At 49.5% G+C, this 26,658-nt stretch overlaps 2 protein-coding genes across 2 annotated transcripts in view; both read left to right on the plus strand.

Annotated features, from left to right (window-relative positions):
• The window catches only part of LOC116948639 (zinc finger E-box-binding homeobox 2-like), a 100,455-nt gene extending 77,506 nt beyond the window's left edge, over positions 1-22,949 (plus strand). Inside the window, exons 7-9 of the mRNA XM_032965523.2 lie at positions 1,139-3,294; positions 3,701-3,911; positions 16,750-22,949. Of these exons, the coding sequence (XP_032821414.2) occupies positions 1,139-3,294; positions 3,701-3,911; positions 16,750-17,393 (3,011 nt within the window). The 3' untranslated portion in view covers positions 17,394-22,949. The remainder of the gene's footprint in view (positions 1-1,138; positions 3,295-3,700; positions 3,912-16,749) is intronic.
• Positions 22,950-23,086: 137 nt separating this feature from the next.
• QTMAN (queuosine-tRNA mannosyltransferase) overlaps positions 23,087-26,658 on the plus strand; it is a 35,380-nt gene continuing 31,808 nt past the window's right edge. The window contains exon 1 of the mRNA XM_076071674.1: positions 23,087-23,609. Within this exon, the coding sequence (XP_075927789.1) occupies positions 23,547-23,609 (63 nt within the window). The 5' untranslated portion in view covers positions 23,087-23,546. The remainder of the gene's footprint in view (positions 23,610-26,658) is intronic.

The raw sequence follows: 26,658 nt of genomic DNA on the forward strand, positions 1-26,658 counted from the left end.
CCGGAGAAAAATCCATGACACCAAGGGTAGAGAGACACGCAAATTCCAAATATTCAGGCGTCAGGGTTGGGATCCAACCCATGACCTCTTGCATACCAGGCAAGGCAGATAGCATCTCGCCACCACTGTCAAATCAACAGCGTCATCAATTCAGGCTCCTCTGGGTCAGCCTCCCAGTACAACTACCTCCTAAAAAAAAAGAGGTTGATCCTGGGAAAACCAGGACAAGTGACAATCCCTAGTTAGCAATGCTTGTGGCTACGCACCAGCTGTGAAAACTTACTGATCTGTTTACAAGATTTTTCGGGGTTTTATGTCACCTACAGGTGTTGCTGCTGCAGCCAAAAGCTCATTAATCATATTTTATCTTCTGCACATTGGCAGCACCGCTCATAGCATGAACAGGGAGTTGTAAAATGTATTGACGGGGGAAAATGTGTTCACCCTTGCTTCTGTGTGGTCCACACAGCGTGCAGCTTAACTTGAATTTCCATTACCTGTCGTTAATTTGAACTCCTGATCGTATTGGTTTGAGTTAATCCGGCACACTGGACTTGCAATTCAGCGTTCGCCGGTTCAATTTCATCTCCCGGAGTGGCAGTTAAAACAAGAGTGTACGTTTATTATCTGTCCTCCCCACCTCTGTCCGCCCAGCAGTTCAAATGTCTACACCACAGTCAGTCCATCGGCAGACCGTGCACAGTGGGGTACAGTGTGGGTACTCCCACCTCTTCCAATGCGTCTGGCCAAGTGGGAAAATCGTCCAAAATACCCTATCCAGAGCTCCCTCTAGTGGAGGCTCTTCTGCCAGCAGTGGCGTGAGGAAGCAAATTGCAGGGGCTGCGCCTTTACCTTTTTGGTTTGGTGCTTTGATTAATTGTGTGTGCGTGGCCCCGTTCTACCCCCTGCTCCCCAAGATGGGCTCCGTGCCTACCTAAGCCGATTGCGACAGTGGGGACAATTTCTGGCTGGCGACGATTACGACCCCCTTGCTGTGATCCACTCGTTAAATGTGATGGCCGCTGTACCTCAACTTGCTGTCACGAGCATTAATTAAACAATTAACCAAAAAACTAAGTAGAAATATTTTTCTTGTGGTTGTTGTTGTCTCATTTCAATTGCCTCTGCCACTTCACAGGCGAGAAACCGTACGAATGCTCCAACTGCAAGAAGCGATTCTCCCACTCGGGCTCCTACAGCTCCCACATCAGCAGCAAGAAGTGCATCGGGCTGGGCGTGGGCGCCAACGCGGCTCTGAGCGGCGGCGCTGGCGGGATGCGGGCGCGCCTCGCCGGCATGAGGCCCGACTCCCTCTTCGCCTTACATGCCCGCGGGGTCGGGGGCGTCGCGCTGCCCTTCGACCTCGGAGGCCGCATCGACCTCATGCACATGATGAGGCGGCGCCTCGAGAGCTTCAGCGCCGCCGCAGGTCACGAGGTCAAAACGGAGCACAACGGCGGAGACTTCTCGGACCTGCAAGGCGGCGGCGGCGGTGGCGTCGTCGCTAGGCGGCACAGCTCGCCGACGTACGACGAGCCGAGGAATGGCAACTGCCGGCCGGGGAGCCCCGCTCGCAACGGCGGCGCGCTGCTCGGCCAACCGTGGGAGTACGGGGCGCCCGCCGTGAAGATGCACCACGGCTCCCCGGGCCGCGACGACGGCAAGGAGGCGCAGCGGACGAAGGCGTTCGTGGACGGAGCGGCGCCCTGGCCCAAGGAGCAGGACTTTGGCGATGGGTCCAAACCGGGGCACATCGATGACGCCGCCGCCAGCGCCGTGTCCATCAAGAAGGAGTCGTCGGGCCCTCACCACTACAGACACCTCGTGCCGCCTGCCGGCTTCGGCGCCAGCTACAGGAATGGCGAGGTGAAGATCAACGGGATGAGCGTCGCGGACGGCGGTGGCAAGACACGCCAGGGTCAGAACGGCGACGTCGGCGGCGGGGGCGGCCACCGCGTGAATGGCTCGTGTGCCGAGAAGCCCCTGAAGTGCGACCAGACGGACGAGAAGCCGCCGTTTCCCTTCGGGGACGCGTTCCGCTGCCAGTACTGCAACGAGGCCTTCTCGGGCCCCATTCCCCTGCACCAGCACGAGCGCTACCTCTGCCTGATGAACGAGGACATCAAGGCGATTCTTCATCCCAACGACGGCATCGTCCCGGCACACCACGGGAAGAAGATGCACCTGGCGAGCTCCCCGATGCCTTACGACAAGACCTTCGCCGCCTACCCCCTGCAAAAGGACCACCTTGCCTCCTTGCTCCGGGCGTTCTTCGCTCTGAACATGGAGCCGAGCGTCGAGGACCTCGCCAAGATATCCGTGCGCGTCGGCCTGCCGCCCGAGCTCGTCAAGGACTGGTTTGAGAAAATGAGGGCGTATTCGGGAAGCCCCAAGAAAATGGTGGACGGCCAGCAGGCACCGGACTACTACGGCGCGGGCGATTCGGTGTTCTTGCCGCGGGGCAAAGAGCACGGCGGCTACCCGAGGCCGCCACCGCCACCGGCGGCAGTTCACGAACACGCCGAAGCGCGAGGGCCATGCCAAGCCGACGATCGCCCGCCACAAGAAATGGACGGGGCGTCTTCGAAACGGGCGAGAGCGGACGAAGGCCGCCAGGGCGCCCTGGTGCACGTGCGCGCCGACAAGGGCTGCTCGGCGGCGAAGCCGGGCCCTGCCCACGGGACGGACGCGCCGCACGCTCCATTCCTGCGGAATGGCCACGGAGTCGACGGATCGCAGCAGCAGCAGCAGCAGTCAGAGCCCCTCGACCTCTCCCTGCCAAAGCATTTGGCAACCGAGAAAGAGTTCGAAGACGATGGCGGCAGTAGTAATAATAACAACAACCACAACAACAAGGCCCTTCCTTCAGGCTGCATCAGCCCCGTGAAAAACCACAACCGGGGCGGGGAGCCGCCAAACATCGCCTACTTCAAGAGGAGGCTCGAGCTGGGGGTGGAGAGGGCAGATATGGGGCAGCGTGACTTCCATCTGGGCTCGAAATCCGTTCTGGGATTCCCACTCTTTGGGGCCAAGCCGGTGTTCCCGCACTTCCCGTCGTACGGAGTGGGGCCTCCGTTCCACCCGGCGGCCGCTGCGGCCGCGGCCGCCGCTGCCGCCGCGGGCCTGATGTCGCCGGGCCACCACGGGGGGCTGCCGGGTCTGGTGAGACCCTATGGAGGATTGGACCAGGTCGGGCTGCTGTCCTACCTTACGTTCCCGTACGGGTCGCCGGGAACCGCGCTGCCGGGCGAACTCCGGCACGCCAACAAACTGCACCACAAGTTCGGGCTGCAGGTACCTCGTCCATTTCACGCCTGCTGCGCTAAAGTCCGCTGCAGTGAGCGACGGGAGCTCGACGCTACGTGCCTCAATAGCACTGCCCCCGAGGAGGAGTAACAAACACATATAATAGGGGGGCATTGCGGGCAATTATATGAAACAAAAGTCCTCTTTTGGGCAAAGTCATTGACGAACGAAGGCGTTGCGTTTTTGTTATCCGCGCTCGTGCACCACGTGACTAATGTACCTACGTGTGTACGTTGAACTTCTTTTGCACCGTGCATAGCCATCCGTGCTAATCGGAAGTGCGGGGGAAGGACAACGAAACTAAACGCACAAAAGAGTTTCATTTATTTAATCGCACGTCAGCCCACTCCAAGATGCGACACGACACAACGTTCTCTCTTTCTCTGCTCCGCAGGGAAACCTGCTGGAGTTGGGCCCCATGGCGCTCAAGCTGCCGGAGATGGAGGTCCCGGCGGGGCCGTCGGCAGCCAAGGCGCGCCGCCTGGAGGTGCCCAACCCGGCCAGCGGCATCGCGGCGCCTGTCGGGGGGGTCTACACGTGCAACCTGTGCGACAAGACCTTCCAGAAGAGCAGCTCGCTCATGCGCCACAAATACGAGCACACCGGTGAGAGGGACGCTGCGGGTCTTGCCGGCGCGGACGCACGCAATGCACGCCTTCGTACGGACGTTCGGACACCTCCATATGTACGGATGGACGCCTCTGTGTGGACGGAGACCCCCTCCGTACGAACAGACACCACCTCCGTACGAACGGACACCTACATACAGACGGACACCTCCGTAACGCACAGACACGACCTCCGTACAGATGAACACCTCCGTACAGATGGACACCTCCGTATGGACACAAAGATTCTCCCCCTGTGTCGTCAAACAAAAAGAAAAAAAATGCCTTAACCTTTCTGACAATAATACAGAAGGTGTTAAGATCAGGGGCGGAGCCAGGGGGGGTGACAGGGGTGACATTCTGCATATACGACACTCGGTCTGGCGGACTCCGTGCAACTGCATTGTCAGAGTGTGTCGCCAACCGATGGCGTCTAGTTCAACAGCCTGACTCTCTAAATCATTCTTGAAATTAAAATTTGTTGAATGTCACCCCGACCTGAAATCCTGGCTCCGCCCCTAGTTAAGATGTTCGGACACTAAATAGACACTTGATGCCTTGATGCCAAGTAATATGTGTCCATTTTTTGTTTGAACATCTTAACAGCTGAATTATTTCCAGAAAGGGTAAAGCCTTTATTTTTTTATTTTTTGTATCATCTTAATACTGCCAAAAAGGGTCCTATAGATCCCCCGTGTAACCTTTAACTAATTGTTGGGTCAAGTGCTGTTAACGAACAGCACCTACGTATGCAGGCCGGCACAGAGTATGGCAGGGTGGGTGGCCACCTTTGTCTCCCCCAGTGGCGATATTTTCACACACCGCACCAGGTGCTCATTTGAGGCTGAGTTGTCCTACGGGAGGCACAGGACCGGTTCAGATCATCGTGGCCGTGAGCGGGAATTGAAACTCGGGTCGGCGGGTTTTTGACGCAGGGCGCTGGCCACTGCGCCACCGCTCCTCACAAGCATGCGCACCCACGCGCGCACGCAAAGATTTTGTGCATTGTACGCGGTGCTGTGCCACACCCTCACAGCGGCTTTTGGCGAGCCATTGAACAAAGACGGCAGTCGCCGCATCGCGCACTTCCAGATGCCCTTCTTCAGCCGTCTGGAACGCTCTTCCTTCCGATATGAGGAAGCCACTGGGAGCTATGCACTTTTAAATCTAGGTTGAAAACTCATTTCTTTAGAGCTGCTTTTTTGTGATTAGTTTGTTGTCCTTCCTCCGCACCTCCGATTAGCATGGTTGGCTACGTACGGTGGTGCGAAAGAAGTTCAACACGCATACGTACAGATATTTCCACAGATGACTTTCTTTTTCCTTCACGGTATTGGGTTGGGGTCAGGACCACGGTTGCACTTCACTTTCTAGTTGGCATTGCGGAACGCCGCGTTGGGCAATGGCCCGGCATGACAGGGAAGCGCGCAGTTAGCACTTCCACGAGTGTGGCTGAGCCACGTGAAAACGTGGCTCAGCCATGGTCAGCCGTAGATAATCGAAAAAGCAAGAAATCCCTCTCCTCTCTCTGGTCAGTTTTTTTTATGGATAACACGAAGCTGACGCTGACGATTCGTTCTCCCGGCGCGGCACAGAGGCTATACAAAAATTCGCGTGCGGGGAAAGTCGGTGCAAATTCTTAAATTCCCCCCTCCCCCCCTACCCTGCATGCCTCTGTCCACCCAGCAGTGCAAATGTGATGGACAAGAGATGTAATGTCCTGTTATAGCTTACCACGGTACCTCATTCTGTCATTGGATTTATCCTACAGGATGAAGATGACACGTTAAATTGGCGGCTGTAAAAATCATGCTATTTATTTATTTATCTATCCGGGAAATGCTCGTAATATCCCAAGACTGTTTTTTTGTCGGAAGGTTTCGCTACATTTGGACGATTGGCCAATTCCATTTGAGAGTGTTTCTGCAGGAGAAACCCAGAGAATCCGGATAAACCTCTACATATACAAGGGAGAGATCCACAGAGGCAGATCCAATCCATCGCTTCTTATTAGTATTATTATACTTTTTGCATATGCAAAAAGTAAAAAAGAGAAGTAGATATTCAAGCCCTGTTTATTGATCTGATTGATGGTTTATTGATCTGATTTATGGTGTTCGTGGAGGCAGTGGGTAGCTGAATTTCCATCGCCAAGACACCTCACAATTTGGGGGGGGGGCTGAACAACTTTATACGCCTCGTGCGTGAATAATTCACACGTACCAACAGGACTACGGATGCCCACGTGCAATGAACAATCGTGAAGCAAAAGCTAAACATAAGCTGTTGGCAGCTGAGATTTACAGTCCAGGACGGGTATAGTGATGAGGGCAGAGGCACAGTCTATAAACACGTGGAGAAGAAAATATGAGCAACTGACCCCATGCAATGATGGGAATTTGGCTTCTAAGAAGATACAAGTCTTTGGTTGTCTATGTAAGTCTTTGTAAGGGTCTGGTGTGTAAGTCTGCGGACCATTTAAGTTGATTGTGAGTCTGTGGGTCTGTATTTAATTATGTAGATCTCTATGTACGTTAATGTATCCCTAACTAAGTCTATGTCTCTCAATCTTGATTTGAGTCTATGTGTCTCCATGTAAGTCTGTGCAAGTGTTAGGTTCTCTGTGTAAGTCTATGGATCACATAAGTGAAAGTGAGCCTCTGGGTGTGTATTTAAGTCTGTGGATCTCTGTGTACGTTAATGTGAGTCTATGGATCTCTTCGTAAAAAAAAGACGATCACCGCATCACGTGGCACTTTCAGATGCGCTTCTATGGCCGTCTGGAACGCTCTTCCTTCCGATATTAGGAAGCCACTGGACCTGTGCAATGTTAAATATAGATTTAAAACGAATTTCTATAAAACTGCTTTTTGTGTTTAGCTTGTTGTCTGTCCCCGCACCTCCGATTTGCACGGTTGGCTACGTACGGTGCGAAAAAGTTCAACATACATACATGCTCAAGTCTATAGATCTCTGTGTAAGTCTATGTGGGTCGATGGATACCGATGCAAGGACAGTGAATGTGGCTTGGGAAGAGGCAGAGAAGTACACGCAGAGATAAATTCCGAGCAGCTAACCCCCGTGCAGTAAATGAGACTTTTGGCTTGGACAAAGAAGAGAGATGTTCCAGCATGCAGCGTTTTATCACCCAGTGATGCCCAAAAATCATTTATGACACCCAACTCCACAACTCGGATGAAATCCACCCCCTTACCAACCACCACGACCGACCACCTCCTCGGCTCTTCCAACCGTGTGATTTTCTTTTCTCCTTCACAACATTTTTTTTCTTCAAAAATAGTATTCATATTGAAATGGGTGCATTTAGGAGAAAGGGGAGTCTTTGGGTGGGGAAAGGGGAAGGAAAATGGCCTTTGCATCTGTTACGACATGAGCTGTTCTGGCAACGAGCCGGGGGCCAGTGGCCAAGCAGCTGTGAGTGAGAAGAGAAGCGATCGCGGGCCCCTAGGTCTCGCTCGCTCATTGCGAGCTCTCCGAGCCGCCTCCAATCCCTGGGGCAGCCAAGGCAGGAAGCGCTGAGATCACTGCCCGGGCAGGCGTCCACGTGCTAAGCCGGACTGGGTTGGGGGGGGGTATATTAGGCACGCGGACACACGCACGCACGCGCGCATGCATGGAGACGCAGGCGCAAATGCCACGCAAATGCGTTGACACATGCCACGGAAACGCGCGTGCACACACGTACACACACGAATGCATGGACACGGACGCACGGGCGCAGACGTACACATGAATGCGCGGACACACGAATGCGTGGACACGTACACGGACGGACATACATGCGCGCGCACACACGAATGCGTGGACACGCACACGGAAACACGTGCGCGCACACACACACACACGCATGCGTGGACACGCGGACAGACGCGCGCGCGCGCACACACACGTGGTTTGCGTGGACACATTCACGGAAACACATGCACGCACGTGGACACACAAATAGTGTGGACACAAAACAAAGGAAGAGATCCCTCCCCCACGTGTGGCCTTTTACAGAACTTGTTTGAGCAAGCGCTGTTAGCGAGCACCTATAAAGACCCGCACGGCCACCGGCAGCACGCACGCATACGCACCGTCTTTTTTTTCTTTTTGCCGGGGTTGGTTTTCATCTGCGCCTCGGTGTTTTTTTTTTGTGCGAGCGTCGTTACCGTCCGCGCGAGCGTCGGCACGTGGCGCGTCGCCGAAACCCCGCGCGTGGCGTTTACTTATTTTCCCACCGCTCGCCTCCGTAGTGTCCGTCCGGTCGGTCAGGTCGTTACTTATTTATTTATTTCGATCAACAAGCCAGGTTCGAAGCCGCAAAGTGTTGCGACTCTTCCCTCCCCCCCGCCCGACCCGCCCCTGCCCGCGCCCCTGCCCCCCCCCCCGTGGGTATTGGCCCCCCCTAACGTCGCCCACACAGTCGGGCGGCCCCACGGCGGCTCTTTGCAGCCGGAGGGGGGGGGGGTGCGCAAATAAGCAAAAGGAAAAAAATCCGCACAACGCTCTCGCGGGGAGAGAGGAGGAGGAGGAGGGAGTTATCGCGGCTGACGATGAGCGTTTAGCGTGCGGTGCTGGTACCGTGTAACGGTACCCTTAAGAGGGGAGCTCTTGCTCGGGCTCCCGCCAACTCAATAATCATCATCATCATAATTGTACATTTCTAAGGCGCGTTTCACCCGTAGAGTCGCCCAATGCGCCCACAGTGGAGGCCCCCATCCGTCAGCGGTGGCGTGGGCAAGAAATCGCCGCTCGTTCCTGAAAGGTGCGGACGACAAATATCGAAAGGACGTGAACCACAGAGCGATTCTTTTTTTTTCCTCCCCAAATAATCTCCGCGTACTGGATGTAAACGATAGATTGCACCCGGCACGGTACGGCGCACACGTCTTTTGTGCGCGTGAAAAAGTAGCTCGCGTGCCGGGGAAGGTGGAGGCGAAAGTCTTCGACTCGACGGATTGTAGGAGAAAGGACGGACGGCGCCGTCAGCGACGGGAGCGTTGCGCGGGGGTCGAGGCGACGCCAATCGGGTTGCGGTGTTCATGAAGCGACGACGTGTTTGCGAAGCGTCGTCGTGAAAGGGGGTGGGAGGGGGGGGGAGAGAGACGTAAATCGAGGTATAGCTGTGCGTATGTCCGTTCAGCCTCTTTCGCACCGTACGTAGCCAACGCGTGCTAATCGGAGGCGCGGCGGAAGGACAACTAAACACAAAAAGCAATTTTTCACTCCAGATTGCTGTACGGTATGTGTGCCCTGCAGAGGCAGCAACAATAATCGATAGAGCTTCGGCACGTGAGCTGATAAGTTCAGTTCGTAGTTTAAATGCCCGGGCATGCATGGTCCACAAATTGTCGTTGCGCAAACCCCCCACCCGCCCCCGTGGTCACCCCCCCCCCCATCGTGATCCGCGGATCACACAAATCACTCAAGACGCCGGGGAACGGCAGCGAACTCTGTCGCAAGGGGTCACGGTCACACGTTTGGCGCAGCGGCTCCTTCAACGATGAACGCATGAATCCCGTCCATGCTGCTTCGTGCACTTTTTTAACGCTCGTTCCACTCCCCTTGTCAGTGTCCAACTTTTATGATTTATATGTGACACACGCCGGTTAAGATCTGTCCTCTTCAGGCACATCGGCAAGTGGCTTTTCATGATGCACAGCCCTCAAAACAAGAAAATAATGCAAAGCCAGAGTGCGAGTTACTGCATGCGTGGGAGAAAGTTTACGTAATTGTTGTTGTTTGGTATGCTAGCTTATTGAAAATGAAATCTGACCATATTGGCCTGACAACGTTAAGCCACCTCCATTGCATTGCATTGAAAAATGTGATTTTAATTAGCAATCCAATTTCTTCTGGCATTGGACACAATTTTATTGTAATCGTTGCGCAAAGTTATTTTTGTCCACAGTGGGGAAAGTTTAATTAAAGTGGCCCGCACCTCCGATTAGCACTGTTGGCTTTGTACGGTGTGAAAGAAGTTCAATGCACATACTGCCCATAGACTCAACACTGCCCATAGACTCAACACTGCACCTCCGATTAGCACGGTTGGCTACATACGGTGCGAAAGAAGTTCAACAAACACACGTACGTGCCGATTGTTACACCACGTGGAATGTTTACGTTATTGTTCCTTTATCTATTTACGTGTAAAAAAAATATTAACTTCCCATATTCTAGAGATTATAATTCTCCGGAAAATAAGTCCCCCCCCGTAGAGTGTGCCTGGTTCCAATACGTTTTTTTTTTAAGCCAACACGTTTGTCAATAACACCGTGGCATTAAAAGGAAATATGGCCCCTTCTTCATAGCACGTGAACACAGTTATTCAAGACAGTGGAAAAAAGATGCACAGCAGTGCTAATTGTGGCAATGAAACCTAATAACATACAGTCAACCCAGAGAAACACTTAAAGGTAAGGAGAGACTCGGAGAGATACGTAGACCCATAGAGACACAGAGAGACCCACAGAGACACGTAGAGGTATATAGAGATTCGGAGAGATACATAGAGACCCACAGAGGCACATACGGAGGCACGTAGAGGCACATCAAAGACAAGCCACAGTAGTTGTGCGATTGTGGCCATGCATCCGAAACTGTGGGCCATAAAGTCAACCACTGCAGTCCGCGCTCCTTCAACGTAGGAGGAAAAGCAAAACTGCATGAACGCTGTCCTGAAGCCCTCTCATCGTGGCTTGCAGATCTTGACATTGCCATTTAGCTTCGGAACATATTGCTGCCTTCATAAGGCAAGAATGGAGAATTTAATGTTACACAACTGTGGTTTTCTTGGTTCCCCCTTTCGTAAAACCCGAACGTTGATGCTTACACCAGCAAAAAGTTTTCACGAGCTGGAAACTTTCATGAGGACCTAAAGAACTACTTCCTTGTGCAGACCATGATTTTTGCCTCTACAGGACAGGGCGGGGGGGGGGGGGCGGAAGAGGAACATGGACACATTGTGGGGATTAATCTTTGTTTTTTATTGGGTTTCGCTCAACGTAATGAAGTGTATGGATGGTCATCAACAGGCACATAATACGACCCAAATGTATAAGACGTCCTTCGGTCACTGTTAAGTGCCGTGGGTAAAAGTGCAGGCCCTGCAATTGCTTTGCTCACCGCACTGCTGGTGGAAAGGCCTCACTCTACCAGAGGGCGTTGTGTCGAGCCCTTTCGGTGGACATTTGGCTTGCTTTTTAATGCTGGCCTGACATGTTCTGTAGAGCTGAGAGTAGTCACACTTTACTCCACCGCACACGACCTGCCGATCGACTAATTACCTTGCTGATCTCGTCAAGGAGCATAAGCTGTCATCACCCGAACTCCGGTCATCCTCGCAGGAGCGGCTTTTGGCTGGCACATCGAACAAAGACGGTCACCGCATCGCGCGCTTTCTGATGCGCCTCTGCGGCCGCATGGAGCGCTCCTCCTTCCGATATTAGGAAACCACTGGAGCTATGCACTTTTAAATCATCTAGATTGAAAACTCATTTATTGAGAACTGATGTTTGTGTTTCGTTTGTTGTCCTTCCCCCGCACCACCGATTAGCACGGTTGGCTACGTACGGTGCGAAATAAGTTCAAAATACGTACACAACTAAAGTCATATAAAAAGAATAGAAATTCCTAATTTTGTAATGCGCACATTCAACCACCCCAGCCAGATATACGCTACATGCGTGTGGGCAATGTTTCACAAAGGCGAGGAGGGGATTTGAGAAACTCGCTCCATTGCTTTAGCTGCCACGCAGGGAGAGTGAACCCCTGCGTTGCAAGTCCATTGCGTTAACCACGACACCACGGCAGCACGGAGCTCCTATTCCTGAAAGCAGCTTGTGCTGTGTGGTGTCAAAACCACACTCGGGCCTGTCGCAATGCAACTACTGAACATAATGATCATAATCATAACAGTGCACGGTCCTCTGTCGTTTCACGCCAGAAATGATGGGGGGGGGGGGGGGGGGGGTGGTTTGACCATGCTTCACCACCCAAAAAAACAATTATAGATGATATTGGTCGCGAAAGCCTACGTGTTTTAACATACTTTCACCACACTGGTCCGTGTGGATTTCTGAAGTTGGAGGGTCCCAGGACTGGTTCAGATTGTCACTCATCTTTCATGTTACCCTTGGTCAGGAATCAAACTAAGATGCTCCCGCTAATACGACGAATACTACCGCATAGTTGCATAGAGCTCCCCGACGCGTTTTCGGGGTTGTACCGAGGCGTTGTTTTGCACGACGTCCGACGTTTCGCTCCACGTTGCTCGGGAGCTTTCTTCGGTTCCCGGCGGAAACTGAAGAAACACCGAACATCCTTCCCCCCCCCCCCCCAGTGACAGCACGTCGGAGAGCCGTGCTCTCCCGCCTGGCCCGTTAAGGGTAATAAGTCTAGCGCCCGTTAGCGAGCACGCACATGTACATGCCATATTGGACCGTTGCGAACAACTCTACTCCCCCTAGAGCATTGTGAAACCAGAAACGAACAATTATAATAAATCGCAATAGGTTTCCAACCAAGTGCTCATTTGAGGATTAGTCAACCCAGTGTTATCGCACGCTTAATGAATGTCAATATAAACGAGCTAAAATGGGCCACGTAGACATCTACCTCTCTTGCGCATTGCGTTGACGTGCATGCATTTATTACGTGCGCGTATAAAACATTACGTTATATAACACATTATATGCATGCGTGTATAGTCTCTCCCTGCTCGGTGTTGGAACCTCGCGACGTAAGCTGTAGCGACGATACCTTTGCTTGATAAAAACAAAAGATGACTGTGGGTGGCATTGCAGACTGTCATCCGCCTTTACCGCATCACAATACGACGGAGTATTTTGCCAAATAAACATCGCGGAAGAAGCCCCCCCCCCCCAATTGCAAAATAATTGCGACAATAAACAATTAATTTTAATTGTTTACTTTCGCACGCGAGCGCCATGCAAATGCCTTGCGTGCCGGAGAAAAAGCGATCCCCAGTGTTGGCTCCAATTATTTAGGCCAAAAGAAATTGGATGAGGAGGATATAGCGCGTTGTCAAGCGCCATTATTCACAGATGCGCGCAAAAAATTGTATTTTGTAACCCCCCCACCCACCCTTTCCTCCGGCCCACTTTAATTGTGGAATTTTTTTTTAAACGCCGTATTAATAACAAACGTAATGCCCACGTTTGTTAAATGAGCCCCCGCGTCTGTTGCGAGTCGACAAAATGAAGCATTAGCCACTTGCGCTATTTCGGAATTTACAAAACATGTGTATTTAAAATTGCAATTTCTGCAAACAAGCGCATAGAGCATTTACGCTCGGCAAATTCTCTTCGCAATTGCCAAACGCGCCAATGGAATGCGTAAGCGCATGCGTGTATTTATTGCGCGCATATACCGCTCAAAAAAAAGTTGAAATGTTCCAACATTAGGGCACATCCACGCACGTGCAGCATGGAGCGCTGTGAAATTGATTACCACTTAAACTGAAATTTGAGCCGTATTAAAATTGTTTAATTTCATCCTGCATACTGCCAGTTGGATCATCTCCGTGGTGGTAATTTATTTTCTTCGTATCTGCACTGCTGGGTTTGGGTGGGCTATAGAGGATCCTTTCCGAGCCAAATGCTCGCCCCAAAGTTGGTCCAATTCCAGAGAGTGCTAACGATATTCCGAGTGAACTCCCCCCCCCCTCCCCCCAGGGCCGATGTATCCAACGCGGTTTCACGTATTTACTGGACATGTAGCAATTTGCCACTCTCACTCCCCAGCGATTCGATGCACTGTCTTGATTCTGGTTAATATTTCAAAAAAAAATTCTGCGTGTAAAAATGCCCTTTAATCACTGCCTCATTTGTGCTGCCTGTAGTACACTGTCCGCCTCCCGACGTACAAACCGCAAGTCTTGTTTAGTAGCCTGCCTTGTTTTTGCCATCTGCCTCATTTGTATTGAATGTCGCAATTGCTCCGTCTCGTTCAATCGGTCCCGTTTGTACCATCTTGTTTGAATAGTTTGTCTCTTTTGTAACGTCCGTCTAGTTTGTATTGTACGTCTCATTTGCTCTGCGTCATTTATACGATCCGTCTTCAGTGCGCTGTCCATCTCGTATGCACCGTGCTTCATTTGTTCATTCTCATTTATATCGTCCGTCTTACTTACACTTTGGCCTAAAGGTACATCGGCAACATCAATTCAGCGTATAATCAACACATGCATTTTAAACGGTGGATTCTCACACGCACAATTCTACGCTTGTATCGCGTGCCCAAATAACAATTTAGACCGATGACTCAATGCACGTAACATAACCGAACGCAATCCATCATTACGCAGTTACCGTGCGCGCACGAGTAAGCACAGAAGTGACTACTACCTCTCTGGCCTCTCCATGTGCTGTGAAGAAGAACCATTGCCAGAAACGTCGCCCATTATAAACTTTTGCTTTTAAGGCCACAGTGTAATTGACCAACGTGAGTTCTCTGTTGCTGTTAGCTGGGCGCGATGGCTCACGCCTGCGATTCAGTGCTTTGGAGGCAAGGGTTGGTGGATCACGTCGTCTTCGCCTTTTGTACGGCTGATGCATGTGCAGAGCGACAACTCTACAATTTCACATTCAGGTGGCCAAGCCAGATAACAGCGGAGTGTATCGCTGCGATGTCTCCTTCGTATTTGTGGATCGGCTTTAATGCGTCCGATTCACAAATATGAAGGATCCCTTAGAGATTTGTCGTGAGTGACATAAAGTCCCCGCCAGCTTGACAAAACACGTCACCCTGGCGCTTTGCCCCTTTGTATATACGTATCTATGTTGAACTTCTTTCGCACCGTGCGCAGCCAACCGTGCTAAGGGGCCATCCATTTAGTACGTACGCATGGAGGGGGGAGGGGGGGTTAACCCAGATGCGTACGCTTGAGTACGCATAGGAAACGGGGGGGGGGAGGGGTGAAGCCTCGATAATAATTTGTCTACATTGGCCTTCAAATGAGTTAGATAGTCCGGCGGTAGACTCTCTGTTTGCTTAAACACGTTAATATTATTCCATCCTGGATTGTTTCTGCGTGGATTAAATATCGGCAGTTCTATAGGATTCGGGGGGGGGGTGCGTCTGGCGCACGTACGCAGGTTGGGGGGGGGCTGTAAAAAGTCTGCGTGCGTACAGGGAGGGGGGAGGGGTCAAGTTTTGACAATGTTTTGCGTACCTACTCAATGGATGGCCCGTAATCAGAGGTGCAGTGTTGAGTCTATGGGCAGTGTTGAGTCTATAGCTAGCGTTAGTCTATGGGCAGTATGTATATTGAACTTCTTTCGCACCGTACGTAGGCAACCGTGCTAATCGAAGGTGCGGAGAAGTCGTCAGCGCACTTTCGCCAAAAACCGGGCGAAAAAAGAGACGTTGGCTGAGGCGTGAATGGTGCTTTGTGTCTCCGTGCATTTGTGGAGTGTTTGTTGCATGGAAATGTTAAACCTACGCGTCGCTCTCAGTGAATGCGGCTAGAAAGGTTATTAGCGGGTTTAGAATGTCATTTGCACGACTCTGAAAATCGCAGCGCTACAACGCTCTCCCAGTCGTGTGGCTAATGGGGCTCTGCGAAGACGAAGGTGAAAATTGGCGGATTAATTTCGACGCTGAAGTTAATCATCGTACCTATGTTTGGGCATCACATTGTTGAGTTTTCACCCCCCCCCCCCCCCCACTTAAAGGAATTATGAAAAAGCCATCGTTTCTGTTTTATAACAGCCGACAACGCTTCTGCATAGCGAACCTTAGACATGTTAGACATGGTTGGCGTGCGATGATTACAGCCGCCGGCGAAATTCAACATCCCACTTCAGAGTCACGATTCGAGCCACGTATTTGTACTTTTTTTAAATTTTCTTAACCTCGTTTATGCCACCTCGTATGTAATGTTGCTCATTTGTACCCCTCCCCCCCACCCCCCCCCCCCCTTCCCGGTTTGCGTAGTTCCGTTCACTCTGCTAGCCTCAATGTAACGTAAGCGTGTCCCCGGAATATACGCATTGTTAGGGGAAAAAAACTAATTTTAATTGATGTATCGTGCCATTGCTAATCTATTGGTTTATCGATGAAATCTTCTGGTTTCTACTTGTATGTATGCAATACTAGTTGTTCTTATAGAGTGTCTAAGGGGGTAGCGGTTGAGCAGTTGTCAGTACACTGTGCTAGTCTATCCAGCACTGCACCGTGCTACGATTAGCTCAAGTTGCTGATAACCCAGCCACATGAGTTTGATTCCTGACCATGGCGAATATCAGTGGCGAGTGATACCTGAACCGGTTCTGGGCATCCCCGCTTCACCTACCCGCACTGACCAGCGTGGTGAAGTATGGTCAAATAACCCTGACAACTATCCAGCAGCGGAACAACAAAATGACCTGCAATGAACGGCGTGGCACGGCTGGTGGTAACACGAATAAGCACAAGTGTAGTTCTATTCTTCTACTTCAATTTGTTTTATTTTACCAGGCTAAGTCCTACTGAGCTATATGGCTCCTTTTCAGAAGCGACCTGGCCACATATGATAGCTTAATGAAATGGCTGATCACGTGGAAATGTATAGCAGCCAAATATACTGTAAACGAACGTTGATTCTAAATGTGGAGGGATAAACCGCAGAGACCCAGGGAAAACCCCACGCGACCACGGGGAGACAGAGAGACATGCAAAGTCCAAACATACAGGCGTCAGGGCCGGGATCGAACCCATGACCTCCTGCATACCAGGCGAGGGAGTTAACATCTCCTAGCCACCGCGATAGTTCAGTGGTGCTAACCGCGTGCTCCGTGTATGTGCGCGCGTGTGTGGATGGACGCAGGCAAGCGGCCCTACCAGTGCCAGGTGTGCGCCAAGGCGTTCAAGCACAAGCACCACCTGATCGAGCACTCGCGCCTGCACTCGGGCGAGAAGCCGTACCAGTGCGACCGCTGCGGCCGGCGCTTCTCGCACTCGGGCTCCTACTCACAGCACATGAACCACCGCTACTCCTACTGCAAGCGCGAGGCTGACGAGAGAAGCGTGCAGCACCAGCAGCACCAGCAGCAGCAGCTGCACCAGCAGCATCAGCAGCAGCAGCAGCAGCATCATCATCGGTTCGAGCAGCAGCTGCAGCAGATGCAGCAGCAGCAGCAGCAGTTCGACGTTGACGACGCGGCTAGCGGGATCGAAGCCGAGATGCCACGGGAATCGTCGTCGTGGGGGGGCGAGCAGCACGTGACGGCGCGATCGCGACCCTCGCTCGGGGAAGAGGAGGTCAGCGACAAAGAGGAGGAGGAGGAGAAGAAGGAGGAGAGGGAGGAGGAGGAGGAGGAGGAAGAAGAGCGCGACGGGGCCGGCTACGAGCCCCAGGGCTGCGCCGTCGGGCCCGACAGCTCGGCCACCGAAATGGACGAAAGCTCCGACGAGAACGAACCCGAGGCCAAGTCGAGCCGAGACGAGCAGGACGCGGCGGAAGACTTCTGAGACGTGGGAGCGGCGGCGGCGGTGACACTGCCGAGATATATAAGCCGCGACTCGCGCACGGAGCCCCGGCAACCGCGCGCGGATGTTGCCACGGCGGCCCTGGGTGTCACGGGAACAGGCTCCGATCCGCGCGACGTCGGAGAACAAAGGTGGAAGAAGAGTTCCCATCGCGAGAGACTGATGGCTGCGTGCACGGGGGTGGGGGGGGAGGGGGGGAAAGCACTTATGAAATTATTAATTGACTTCCCCGTTAGCCCCTGCACGCAAAACAACATGCCAACCGTCCTTGCTACTATACAATAGACTTAAATATTCGACAATTTTTTGACATTCGTTTGAGTGATCTTTCGAGTGAGACGGCGAGAGCGGTACAATTATTTTATTTAGCGGTGTGTGCCACGCGCCACTTGTGGGTGTGCGTTTTCACACAGAGCAAGCGACAGGTACCACCGCGTGGACCGCCGTCAACAAATGCATCGAAGTTATTCCATCGCTGCTAATGATATACATGGTACTTTCCGACGATCTTTCGTGCATTGATGAAAATCCCACGGTGTGTGTGTGTGTGTATGTGCGCGTGTGTCACGCCACTCAAAATGTAAATAACATTAGCCCAATGTAACCCGCTATGCTGTGTGTGTGTCTACACTGTTTGTGTACGTGTGTTAATACATCGCACGGTGCAACTTAATCTGCCAGTTGTTTTGGAAAGCAGTCACCTATATAATAAACCGCTCGAGATATTTAGTGCAAATGCATTTCACGTAAACGCATATATACATACGCCAGTGTAATATATCACATCATCTTCATACATCACCCACCGTCAAAAGTTTTGGCTACCTTCACGATGAATTCGCGTCGCGTCACCGTCGTCAACCGTTAGTGGTGTAACTATGCATCGATTCGTCAATTTAATATCGATTATACAGCTCCCCAAACACAGTACACATGCCAACGTTGGGGCGTATCGTTGGAACCGTGGGATCAGCATTGGCCTAAACGTCCCACGTTTGCTGGCGCGACGCATACGCATCGCATGGCGCGCTTAACACTTTCAGCGGCGCGCGTGCCGCGATCGGTCGACACGACCCCTCCGGGCGGTGCACGCGGTTCCATCTCCGTCACGATGCAGTCGTGAAGCAACAACAAAACAAGCGGAACTCAGTTCTTCGATCAAATCGTGACCTGCGATCGCGACGAACCCATCGCGCCACGGTGGGACGGGGTGAATCGTTAACACTCCCTCGCGCCGCTCGCGGATGTCTGCATACGGGCGCGGGCCTCGGTGCCACGCGGGCGAGGTTGCACCTGGGTGGTTGTGGTGGTGGCGGCGGTGGTGGTGTCGTCGACTTTAGAGCATTACCGAGGATAGGCGCTCCGGCACGCCGATTTTTCGGAGGTGATGACGGCGAGGTTTACACCCCCCCCCCCCCCCCCCAAAAAATATATATTCAGTGCAATCCGCATTTTGCCGCATGACAGTGCTGCAGTACACCGCTACAGTATTTAATATTTATATAGATGCGCGCGGTGGTGAAGGGGGGGGGGAGCTTGGGGCGGCAGGAGGGAGAGGTGCTATGGTGGCCAGAGATGCATTTCCTCCCGTCCGTTGTGAACGCTGACACATACTTAGGGTTGCCACCTGAACTGGTTTTCCCGGGATTGTCTTCTGTTTTTTTTTTAGGAAATCTGTAATTACAGTCATCCCAGGTCATTCAATGTCTGGGTTTATTGTCAGTTGTGCGAGCTTAAGAATAACAATACCCCGCTCGAGACCGCGCGTATACATGCAATTCTCCCCCTCGTCCTGTATTGTGATATGTTCCTCCCCGCGATATGTCCCGGTTTTCCTGTACCTCAGCGGTGGCAAACCCTATGGCACCGCGAGATTCCAAGCCGCGTTACACACGGCACTTAAATCTCACCTGGGCGAAGAGGTGAGAAGAGGTGCAACGATGAGCGAGACCGTCTTCTGTTTTTCTTACAAAACTCAGCAATCTTAAAACCCATGAATGACAACAAGACGAGGGGACAAGAACAGGACACTTAAGAAGCAGAAACCAATGCCTCGAAACAAGGCAAGGACTACGTCGTGAACAATGAAGGAAACGAACAACCATTGCCCGTTTTGCTGGTCTAACTGCAGCAGGAATAAGGAGGTTGAGGCGCAGCCGTGCAACTGTTGTGCTCACACCACTGCTGGCGGAAGAACCACCACTTTCGTGAGAGAGAGATATATATAGAGAGAAAGCCCCCGTGACGGGGTCATTTTTGCCTACTCTTCCACGCTGGACACACTTTCGCCCACCCGCACGTGACCTGCCGATCGGTGAACTGCGGCGTACTGATTTACACAGAGGCAACGAGATGCAAGAAGGCTGCCCGTTTGTGTCACCGGTCGCGCCGGGAGATGGAACCGGTAACCTCTGGGTTCCCGGGCCGGATTGCTAAGCATTACCGCGGCAGCGGCGTCCAAACTCTAGTTGTAGTCGTGAACTTTTATTTAACCAGGAGATATTAAACAAGCCATGAAGACGGCATGACAGCATGAGAGATGTTATTATTCTCAATCGGTTAAATCATGAGTTGAAAAAACTAATTTAAATCGCGGGTTAAATCGTGAGTTCAATCGTATGTTTGATTTCGTTTTAAGTCGCACGGTAAAACAGAGCGGCGGTGACACGAATCTGACCACAATATCTCAGAAACGAAGGATTAAGCTTCAGAAAAAAACTAAAACTGCAGCTCATTCAACCCACACCACGGTCATTCCCAATTGCATTCAAACACGAGGGGAATACCACCAGCCGCCTATTCGTTTTGTTTCCCAAGTCCACGTGATCGGTTACTCCTCAGGTCACACCTAAACACATTTTAGGTTTGGTCTTTTTACATACACTGCTATGTATTTAAAAAAAAAGAATTAAACAAGCAGTGGTAAAACCACTCTAAACCTCTTTAAGCTGACCTTTTAATAATAACAGCTTTTGGCTGTTATTAAAAAAAGACAAGACCGTGGTCTCTAATCCCGTTAGCAGAGGTGTGGCTTTTCCACGTCACCCCGAATCTGGGATTTAACAAAGACAAAACCAATGGAGTACATGTTCCGAACATTTGCATAGTATTGTTAAGGGACGTTGTCCTTAATTAGATCATTTACAGGTAATAAGGGTGTAATTTCGTTAACTTTGAAATATGCCCTCTTATGCCTGATATTGTCGATAATTAGAAAAAAAAGCGCCTTCCTCCTCTCCATGGATTTCTACCTGTCTTTGTTTTCCCAGAATTGGTCCGCTTCTTTTTTTAGGAAGCCGCTGTCCTGGGAAATCTTTAAATATTCCCAGGACACTAAAATAATACAGCACTGAAGACAATTTCTTCTCACGTGTTGTCCCCCTCTCCTCTGGTATTGTGAGATAGTTTCCTGCTGCCCATGGCTATGCACCTGCTTTCTTTGGTAACCCCTGCTCCTCCCTCTCGTCCAGTAATAAACGTAGGAAATTGTTAACGCTCTCGGTTCGGTGAGCATTGTGTAATGCACACGCAGAGAGAGAGAGGGGGGAGAAGGGGAGAAGACGCAGACCGTACCCTTGTGTAATGCGTGAATGTGTCTTGCGAAAAGCGATGGCTTGACACTCCCCCCCCTCCGCCCCCCATTTTTTTGTTTGGGACATTGCAACAACAAAAAACGGTCCCGCTTTTTTTTTTGCAAACGCTCTCAGAAGTCGGTAGCACGGGGGAGGGGGGGGGGGTGCTGATTCCTCGCCACAGCCCAGCAACAGCCTTGGTGACATAGCGGACGATTGTGACACCGGAGCACGGCGTGACCCCCCCCCCGCCACCCCCGATCGGAACACCGCTCGCTCAACCTTCTCTCTCTCTCGTGTGCTCTCCATCGGACAAAAAACCGAAGCGGGTGGCGATGTTTTTTTGTGTGTGTGTGTGCTTGCGCGACGAACGAAAAGAGTTCGGAGAGAGGCGGACCTGCTTCGGTCGCCGTTTCGTCGTCGATCCACGCTGACCAGCGTGGTGAAGTGCGGTCAAACAATCCACGTGGTTGACACGGCAATTATGGAGGCCTTCATCAAGAAGTGGATTGACGAAGGGCTGTAATTTATTATTATTAATATATATTAATCGGTTGGAATTTTATCGAAGATATACCCCGCTGATCTAGAAAGTGGCACGTTTGCTTCTTGAGTGCTCCGGAAGCCCCGCATTCCTTTTCCATAACGTAGGGCTTATATATATATTATAATGAGTATATACGGTATATGCAGAGCCTGTGTATATCAACAATACCGTATGTATGTAGGTTTCACACGAAGTACACCGTAAAGTGTGCGTGGGATGATTTTACTGCATGAGCAATAGTAATTACACAGTTTAATATGACACTTTCATTTGTCCCATAATGTCTTGTACTTCCAAAAAAAGAATTGCCCCCCCCCCTACGTACGCTAATATGCGTGCATGCTTATCCTGCCATTTTGCGGTTTTCCACTCGTCCACAGTTAATGTACGCTCTATTGCACTGCTATGCTAAACACAGACAAACAAACAATGGCATATTAAATTTTGATTTAAAGCTTTTGTGACTGCAGGGATTCATATTCTTGGTTCTTTCGGTAAAGTCACGTAGAAGGGAAACAATAAAATAATAATATAAAACAATAAAATTCTCACGACGTTTCGACTGCTGCTTGTGTTGCAGTCGAAACGTCGTGAGAATTGTATTAGTTTATATTTGTATTATTTAATTGTTTCCCTTCTACGTGACTTTACCGAAAGAACCAAAAATATAATGGCATATTATATATAGCGTACAATATGTTTTGCTATGGTTTATTGATTTGTTTGAAAAATGAAAAAAATGAAAAAAATGCGTGGCGTAAGTTCATGGAATTGTGTAAAGAAGAAAATAATGATTTAGAACGTTGGGGGAGAAGGGGGGAATGATTTTTTTTTAAAAATGTAATACGAATGTTATTGTATATTACAGAACTGAATATGCTTGTTTTTGTATTATTGGTAACAGGTCATGGATGCTTCACGAATCATTTTTAAAACGTGCAAATTTTCCGTGGGAATTTTTTTAATGACACTTTGTTCCCGAACCCAACACCATTTTATATTCATCTTGCCAGTACAGTATTTTGTAACCACACCTTGTGCATGTTTGTATGGGTACACCGAACCCAAAAGTTTAGTGGGATTTATGAGCACATTACAGCAATGTGTTGCCATGTAATTGAGTTGTTTTTTTTATATATTATTGTTGTTGTTGTTACGAATGCTTAATTCGTTTTTACAGGCATTTATTATTGCAAGTATTATTGATTTTATTTTGACAAGAAATGATGGCCGTGATTAAGTCACGTGGAAAATGATTTCATAATTGTTGTCACACACAAAAAAAACTAATCTTTAAGATAGACATGCTCACAGATGTGTTTCCTCGTTCAGTGTATGTATATTTATTAAAAACTAAACAAACATTTTGTATGCCTTGCACAGAACCATTGCAAAATAAAGTGTGAAAGCTACACTTTGGGTAATTCTCAGCAGTGCATATGTGGAGTATATGCGAGTCGTGATACAACAAACCATACTCACGAAGACAACAAACCCCCTGTGTGGCCTACGTAGACTGTTGGGGCAAGTGCTGTTAGCGAGCACCTATTAGGACCAGCACGGTGGCGCATGTAGGTACGTATGTTGAACTTCTTTCGCAGTGTACGGAGCCAACCGTGCTAATCGGAGGTGAGGGGGGAAGGACAACAAACTAAACACAACAAGCAGATCTAAATAAATGAGTTTTCATCAGGGGGTAGTGTGGTCAGCACCATGCCCTGAACGTCTTTATCTCCCCAGTGCAGCTGGTAGTTATTTAAGGCCGAGTTGACCAAAGGGGAGGCCAACGCCAGTTCAGATAAACCATCACCGATGTTATCGTAGCGGAGATCAAACTCAGATCGCTGCATTCGTAGAACAGTAACATTCACCACGAACGCTACCGCTCACATTGCACTTGTCAGAATCATGTACGCTACACAAAGACAAAGGACCGCTGTATAGTCTGAACAGACTGTTGGGGAAAGTGATATTAGCGAGCACCTATGAAGGCCGGCATGGCACAAGAGGTGGTGGATGGTCAACACCACGCCCGTCCGCCTTCGTCTACCCGGTGGTGATGTTTACACACTGCACCAGGTACTCACTTGACGCTAAGAACACCTTGGGGAGGCTCATGACCAGTTCAGATAATCGTCACCGGTATTGGCCGTGAGCGGGAATCGAACTCGCGCATTAACCGCTTCACCACCGCTCCCCCACACTTGTATCTATGCACACACACGCACATTAAAACACACACAAATTCTTATACATTAAACACACATAATTAATCAACACAACAACGTAAAACACAGGAGTGACACAATTTGCCCTATCTCGATTCAATTAATTTCAGGTCCCTTTTTGGTTTTACAATCATTTGAAAAGTAACGGCGGGGTAAAGACAAATCCACTGTGTCTATACAAGTTGAACATTTAACCATCTGTGTGAGCTTTCGAATGTCATACTGTCTGTCATATGTTTGCGTAATGCTTTATCTGGGTACTCCAGTTCCCTCCTCAATTTAAAACGCTTTCAAATGAAAGCGGCCAAATGCATTCTCATGCACGACTATCCTTAAAAATTGCGTAATGCGTTCGCTCGATAAATGCAGTCAATTACACGATTAATTATAAACTGTATTATTCTTCATAATACAGGTTTTTTTTGGGTTAGATCGCGTAAATATAAATATCGTTAAACCCGCCACCACCCGACACAGCCAATTAGTAAGGTTTGTCAGGTAAACAGAACATACAAATTCGTTAATAAGTACAGCACACCGGTTATATTAGTGATTAAATCCACAACATTTACAATCTGAGTTCGACGTTTCGCCAGTAATTACAACTAGCATCATCAGGCAATTGTAAGATTTGTGGAAAAATCCTGTTCTTAAATAAAGGGATAGATGTGATGTCATAACTTGTGAGCCCCTCACGTACGAAGGCCAGAGTGGGATGGAGTTAATGAACACATATACATTACAATGGATATCCATTACCGGTTGGGTTATGCCTATGATAATCTACGTACGTACATAATGCATGCACATCATGCATGATGCACATTGTTCTTGTAGATCCTGTCGTTGTGTGCACGAAAATAGCAATCCCTGTCATTGTCTGCTCACAGCTAATCATCATCGACGTATGGTGACCTGTACAGGCATGCAGTTAAACAGTGTATTACTTCATGATTTGCTTCCGAGCAGCACTAAGCCTTGAGCTATATGCGAACGGTTAAAATCATTTAGATTTCTTTCAATTTCGATGTATTTTCTAATTAGTCTTGGCTAGTAGTAACAATTTTTGCACAGAACGTCCAACATTATCAAAATAAATTGTGCCCTTATTGGCACGCGTGTTCTGATCATAAGCAGAATATCTATTTATACTGGAGGAATCCGATGAGCTATAAAGCTTTTTTCACAGATGTTCAGTAGGGGCGGGTAAGAACGTAACGACAACAAACAATACAAAAAGACATGATCGGAGTGTAAAGCATAACAAAGTTAAATAAATCACCCAAACAAATACTAATAAAATTAAACCACCCCCAATCCTACCAGGCAAAGCCCACTGAGGTATTAACTTATTTTTCAGAAGCGACCTGGCCACAAACGATAGCTCAACAAAGTGGCCCATCATTTAGACAATTTTTCGCACCAGAATAATCGAGATAATCTGAATGCTTGAGTCAAGTGTTCCCAACCGATAAATTCACAAGTCCCAACAATAAACATTAAAGCAATTTTTTTTTTGCTTAGGCGGGAGCGATTCTATCCACGAGACGACCATTGTTGACTTCCACCTAAAAGTGGTACTAATGTTGTCAATCGGAAAAAAATGATAGGCCGAGTAAACCCTCCCCCCACCCCAACGCAACCAGCATATGAATCCGCAATATTCCAATTGCAAAGCTCCTCTCTCCGCGAACTGTGCCACCAGGCCGGATGAAACGCCCGAATAAGTACGCATAATAACCGGGTAAAACAAAAAAGAAAATCCCATTGCAAATTACGAGATTTGTCACGGGCCACAGCAGACTTTGCTCACGACCTACCAATGCGGCCACTGGTCACGAGGCCCTCTTAAGGCCCCCCCCCCCAACCACTTACAAGCCACATGAGAGCCCACCATGTAACCGAAGCGACCACGTGCCACGAAACTGCTCTTTTGGGCAATGGGCCACGATAATTTCGCAACGAGTAGCCGGTGGCTTCGGTGGGTCACGTTACAGGAACGGTCATATGCTTGGCTCGGCCAAATGCGCGTGTTTTTTTTGCTGCTTCTTCTTCTTGACACTTTCCTGCACACTAATGGCATGCACGAGGTACCACACGCGTATTTGCCTCGTGATCAAATGTGTATGCAACATAAATGACTCGTTTAACACGTAGGCTTTCGCTGCCAATATTATTCATAATAAAGGTTTTTGGTATTCATTGGTTCTTTCGGTAAAGTCACGTAGGTGAAAATAAAGAAGTAATTATTTTTTCAAATTCTTTATTTTAACAAATTTTTTATTTTATCAAGTAAAAATAATTGATTAATTTTATTTTTCACGTACGTGACTTTACCGAAATAACCAAAGAATATGGATCCTTGCAGTCACGATAACTTCAAATCTAGAATGGAAGGTTTTTTGTGTTCGATGGCGGAAGTATAAATGTGATCTAAACCAAAAACCTTTATTTTTGAATAAATGGCTCGCCTGGCAATGGTTTTGTGTGTTATGTATATACAGTGTACTGTATATATGTATTCGGCAATCTGTACATTCGTAAATACACGACTGAATTAATCATTCGAGCACATGCATAGTAAACACATCTTGATGTTTTAAGCACACTAAGCCTTTTTTTGTTCTTATTAAAGGCACTCTGTACGGTTTAAATATTTCTGAGGGGCAATCTTTGTGCATCCTATTATCTGCGTGGCTATCTGCCAAGACAGATGGACAATCGGAAGAATGTGCAACAACTTCGGCTCCACTCATCTTATTTGCGGATAAAAAAAAATTGCCGTCTCTTGCAGCATGGTTGATGAAATAATTTGCCATTGACGCAGGGGCATAGAAGTATCGTGCAATCGTTGATTTTTATGCACTGCCCTCTGCTGGCAACCACGCAGCCCTGCAGCA

The sequence above is a fragment of the Petromyzon marinus genome, chromosome 34 (genome assembly GCF_048934315.1).
Source record: "Petromyzon marinus isolate PM22_M1 ecotype Great Lakes invasive population chromosome 34, UKy_Petmar_22M1.pri1.0, whole genome shotgun sequence".
In the NCBI taxonomy this organism is placed as follows: Eukaryota; Metazoa; Chordata; class Hyperoartia; order Petromyzontiformes; family Petromyzontidae; genus Petromyzon; species Petromyzon marinus.